General features: G+C 43.4%; 1 protein-coding gene across 1 annotated transcript in view; it reads right to left on the bottom strand.

Moving 5' to 3' along the window:
• Window positions 1–5,343, bottom strand: part of RFWD3 (ring finger and WD repeat domain 3) — a 45,705-nt gene that overhangs the window by 5,578 nt on the left and 34,784 nt on the right. Inside the window, exons 10-12 of the mRNA XM_003791332.3 lie at window positions 4,622–4,798; window positions 1,406–1,620; window positions 183–394 (exon numbers count right to left, since the gene is read on the bottom strand). Of these exons, the coding sequence (XP_003791380.1) occupies window positions 183–394; window positions 1,406–1,620; window positions 4,622–4,798 (604 nt within the window). The remainder of the gene's footprint in view (window positions 1–182; window positions 395–1,405; window positions 1,621–4,621; window positions 4,799–5,343) is intronic.

Genomic DNA, 5,343 nt, shown 5'->3' with positions numbered 1-5,343 from the left:
GGAGTTGGAGGTTGCTGTGAGCTGTAATGCCACGGCACTCTGCCCAGGGGGATAGCTTCAGGCTCTGTCTCAAAAAAAAAAAAAAAAAGTGTAACCAAGTCTATACACACACAGACACAGATATGAAAGATCAAGTTTTCCTTTACAAATATTTGTACAAAATAAACAAATGATAGGCTCACCATGGCTGAATTTGATGCTTCATCGCCAGTACACACCAAAATGCTGCCGTCATTCTCTGGGTTTGGGAAAATGGCACTTTTTGTCAATAGTTTACAAGTGGGTCCCCCAAGGAAAGTTTGTACGGGACGGCAGGAGCAGACTGGCTCTCCAGAGTCACTTAGAGTGTGAGACATCTCCATCAGCACACTTCGTATGGTGTTGTGGTTTTTATCTATAGGAAAAAGATACAAAAGAAATTAATCAAGTACCTGAACACCTGGTGATGGAAAAGTCATAAGTGCATTAAACCATTCACAATAGTTACAAAGGGCAGTGCCTGTGTCTGAGTAGGGAGGCTGAGGCAAGAGAAAAATAAATAAAAGAGAGAAAGAAAAGAATCTTTAGTTGAGAATTGGTGCCTGGAGCTCAAGTGGCTAGGGCGCTAGCCATATACACGGGGGAGGGGAGAGGGTAACTGGTGGGACCATACCTACGGTGCATCTTATGACGGTACATGTGAAATTCAGAATATAAATATCTTAACACGGTAACTAAGAAAATGCCATGAAGGCTATGTTAACCAGTTTGATGAAAATATTTCAAATTGTATATAAAGCCAGCACACTGTACCCTATGACTGCATTAATGTACACAGCGGATTTAATTTAAAAAAAAAAAAGAAAGAAAGAAAGAAAGAGTCTTACTTTATCGCCCTCTGTAGAGTGCCATAGCGTCATAGCTCACAGCAACCTCCAGCTCTTGCTTCAGCCTCCAAGTAGCTGGGACTACAGGCACCCGCCACAACACCCAGTTTTTTTTTTTTTTTTTTTTGGTTACAGTTGTCATTGCTGCTTAGCAGGCCCAGGCCAGGTCTGAACCTACCACCTTAGGGGCCAGCGCCCTGCCGACTGAGCTATGGGCACTGCCAAACCCAAGGGTTTTCATTTCTCTTAGGTGAACCAAGGAACAGGCAGAAGACACGAAACTGATTTAAGGGTGGCTCAAGAGCCTCAAGAACTGGCCACCTCATTCCATTACTATTTTAAGTTGTAGGGCCCCCTACATGTTGTTCCAGTTCTCACAATTAAGGAGCAGAGAGGCAGGCTTGACCAAGGAACTTGGAGCCACTAACCTGTTACCCTCGGAGGAGCTTACCACAGCCCTAATGGGTAGGATTAAGCTCTTCTTCCCTCCTCTCTACCATCTGCTCCCAAAAACCCCACAAGGATGCTCCAACACTCACCAGGCCTGTAGGTCACAAGACAGTGCCGGGTGCTGCTCTCTGTCTGAAAATCTATGCAGCCCCCTGGCTCCAAGGGCAGCACATGAGGCCAATGAGTAAAGCCTGTTCTCATTTCCCAGAAGGAAGCGTTCTCTAAGGTTCCAGCCAGCACCCCACCATATGGAAATGCAGCTGAGGCAGCTCTGGGTATGTATGACAGGGATACCAGTGGGCATCTGCAGGGAAAGAAAGGAAACTATGTCTCACATTCCAAAACTTGGACTGTTCCAAACTCCACTACTAGCAGCCCTCAAGCTTATTCCTCCCCCTACAAAGAGGACATATCCACTGACATCTGATAAAAACTCTCCCCCTACAAAAGAGGACATATCCACTGACATCTGATAAAAACTATCAGTGCTCTCTATACATAAAAAAGGGCAAATAGGCACCTGTAGCTCAGCCGCGAGGGTGCTAACCACATGAACCAAGGCTGACAGGTTCAAACCTGGTCTGGGCCTGCCAAACAGCACTGACAACTGCAACAACAACAACAAAATAGCAGAGTGTTGTGGGGGGCGCCTATAGTCCCAGCTACTCTCCGGAGGCTAAGGCAAGAGAATCACTTAAGCCCAAGTTTGAGGTTGCTATGAGCTGTGACGCCACAGCATTCTACTGAGGGCAACATAGTAAAACTGTTTGGGGAAAAAAAAAAAAAGGGCGGCTCCTGTGGCTCAAAGGAGTAGGGCTTCGGCCCCATATGCTGGAGGTGGTGGTATCAAACCCAGCCCCAGCGAAAAACTGCAAAACAAACAAACAAACAAACAAAACCCACATACAGAGATTAATATCCTGTAACTAATTCCAGGGGAAATACTGATGCTCTAAAAGAAATGAAAATAACAATAGGCTAGGCATAGTGGCTCATGCCTATAACCTTAGTACTATAAGAGGCTAAGGTGGAGGGATTGCTTGAGCTCAAGAGTTCAAGACCAGCCTGAGCAAGAGCATAATCTCGTCTCTCCTAAAAATAGAAAAACAAGCTGGGCATCCTGGTGGGTGCCTGTTGTCCCAGTTACTTAGGAGGCTAAGGCAGGAGGATCTCTTGAGCCCAAGAGTTTGAGGTCACTGTAAACTATGATGATACTACTACATTCTACCAAGGGCAACAGAGTTAAGACTCTTGTCTCGGCTCGGCGCCTATAGCTCACCCGGCTAAGGCACCAGCCACGTACACCTAAGGTGGCGGGTTCGAATCCCCAGCCCGGACCCGCCAAACAACAATGATGGCTGCAACCAAAAAATAGCTGGGCGTTGTGGCGGGCGCCTGTGGTCCCAGCTACTTGGGAGGCGGAGGCAGGAGACTCGCTTGAGCCCAGGAGTTGGAGGTTGCTGTGAGCTGTAATGCCAGGGCACTCTACCCAGGGGGACAGCTTGAGGCTCTGTCTCAAAAAAAAAAAAAAAAAAAGACTCTTGTCTCCAGGGCTGGGCATTGTGGCGGGCGCCTGTGGTCCCAGCTACTTGGGAGGCGGAGGCAGGAGACTCGCTTGAGCCCAGGAGTTGGAGGTTGCTGTGAGCGTGATGCCACAGCACTCTACCCAGGCGGATAGCTTGAGGCTCCATCTCAAAAAAAAAAAAAAAGAAAGAAAGAAAATGGGGTGAGCCACACAGAGAAAAGTCAGGAAGGAAACAAAGCTTATACACATATATACATAATAAAAAAAGATCTCCAGCTGTAAATAACAGACCTTACAATAAAAATGTAGCCAAAAGCATATAAATTTTATTTTTTTAAGATTTTCTAAATTTATTTCTATAAGCATATGACCAGGACTATATGCCAAGAATCCTCTCAGAAGTATCAGCCTACAGGCTACTCCTATGGACTTGTTTCAGCTGCATTTGCCAAAATGACCATACCTGATTTCATTTTCCTAGTTACATGGAAGGTAAAAATCCAAATAAAAATGAATGATACAAATTTTGCCCTGCTATTTTTAAACTTGCTATATTTATTTATCTACAGAGTCTCATTATATTGCCCTCAGTAGAGCGCTGTGGCATCACAGCTCACAGCAACCTCAAAATCTTGAGCTTAAGCAATTCTCTTGCCTCAACCTCCCAAGTACCTGGGACTACAGGTGTTCACCACAATGCCTGGCTATTTTTTATTGCAGTTGTCATTGTTGTTTAGCTGGCCTGGGCAGGGTTCAAACCTGCCAACCTTGTTGTATGTGGCTGGCACCATAACCACTGTGCTACGGGCGCTGAGCCTAAACCTGCTGTATTCTGTATTTAACTGTCCACTCTACATGGATCCTTTTCTTTTTATTTTTGGAGACATAGTCTCACTTTGTCACCCTTTGGTAGTCTACATGGATCTTTCTACCTTGATGGCAGTTATTTCACACTAATTATCTTCATGCCCGTGGACCACATCATTGAGATAAGATTCTACCTCACCCAAATGAAAAAAATCCAAAAGTACTGAGCCTAGGTTTTGGTAAATAAATTATTACAGTATCTGTATGTTTAAATCCTCTTGGTTCCTTTTAATATATATTCAAACTGGAAATAGAAATCTTTTCTTAAGATACCACTCCCCTTTTCAGAACTTTATACTCCAGGACGATCCAAATGGCACTCAACAGGTTCTGGGAAGCCACAATGGTGACATCCACCCTCGGAATATGGGCTTGCTTTACCCATTCTCCCAATCGCTTACTTAGCTGGATTATAAATAATAATAATAATAAGATATCTTCAAACTAAGTTGGTTAGCTTTTAAATTAGGGAAGTGTTGGATCCCTTTTTATTAGGCTATCCTTTATTAATCTCTTCCTATGTGCTGGACATATGTCTATTCAAGCAAAACTATGTCAACTAGATTTTATAGATGAAGCTAACAGACGGCTGAGGAACACAACCCAAGTCACACAGCTACAAGTGGTAGAGCTGGGTTCTGAACATCCATCCAGACTCTACATACTTTGCTATGTTAGATGATTACTGACTCTTATGAACCTGGCTATATCCAGTCTCAGCACTTTCCATCATGTGAAACATCACAAACACAAATTCTAAGGATCTTACTGGTTGTGAAGTGAGATCTTAGAGAATTCCCCTCTGGGAAGATCTCTTGACAAACCATGCGACAACCCCTGGAGTAAGGATTAACACATTAACAATCCAAGAGAAATCCTCTACCTACAGGAAAAAAAGTGGATGGCTCCCTACCTGGCTTTTTGAGGTGCTAACTCCTGGATATGGCAGCTTGTGTTTCGCAAGTCGTATACAAGAATTGAACCATTGGCCAGTCCAGCATATATGTGATTATTCTCATCAAGGCACCAACAACAGCTCCACACAGGACGTCCTGCATTATAAGTCTGGACCACAGTATTTGTCTCCAGGCTATGGAGTTATATCAGAGTTTTACAATTATACATTGAGGAAATCAAGTACACGACTAAGATATAAACACACCTGCACATTCAAACTATCTAGGTTCCTAACTTCCTCTAACGATTGCCCAAATAACCCCTTTAAACTCCAAAACGTTTGTCTTGGGAGTCACAGGTTTGCCTCCTGAGCTGTAAGGAAGTAAGAGTAAGTTAAAGGTACATATAAATAGTACATTCCCCACCTACTATTAACTTCTCCATAGTTACCTACTACACAGGTAATCCACATGTCAGAAAATTGGAAAATACATACAAGAAAAAATTAAAAATAAATGATCTATCCATTCAGAAGTAGTCTTTTTTTTTCTTTTATTGAGACAGAGTCTCACTATGTTGCCCTCAGTAGAGTGCCATGGCGTCATAGCTCACAGCAACTTCAAACTCGTAGGCTCAAGCAATTCTCTTGCCTCAGCTGGAACTACAGGCACCTGCCACAATGCCCAGCTATATTTGTTTTTTTTTTTTAATATTATTATTATTATTATTATTATTTTT

Source organism: Otolemur garnettii, unplaced genomic scaffold (genome assembly GCF_000181295.1).
Source record: "Otolemur garnettii isolate 467f Iridium unplaced genomic scaffold, OtoGar3 scaffold00047, whole genome shotgun sequence".
Taxonomy (NCBI): domain Eukaryota; kingdom Metazoa; phylum Chordata; class Mammalia; order Primates; family Galagidae; genus Otolemur; species Otolemur garnettii.
This window is presented reverse-complemented; position numbering and strand designations above follow the sequence as displayed.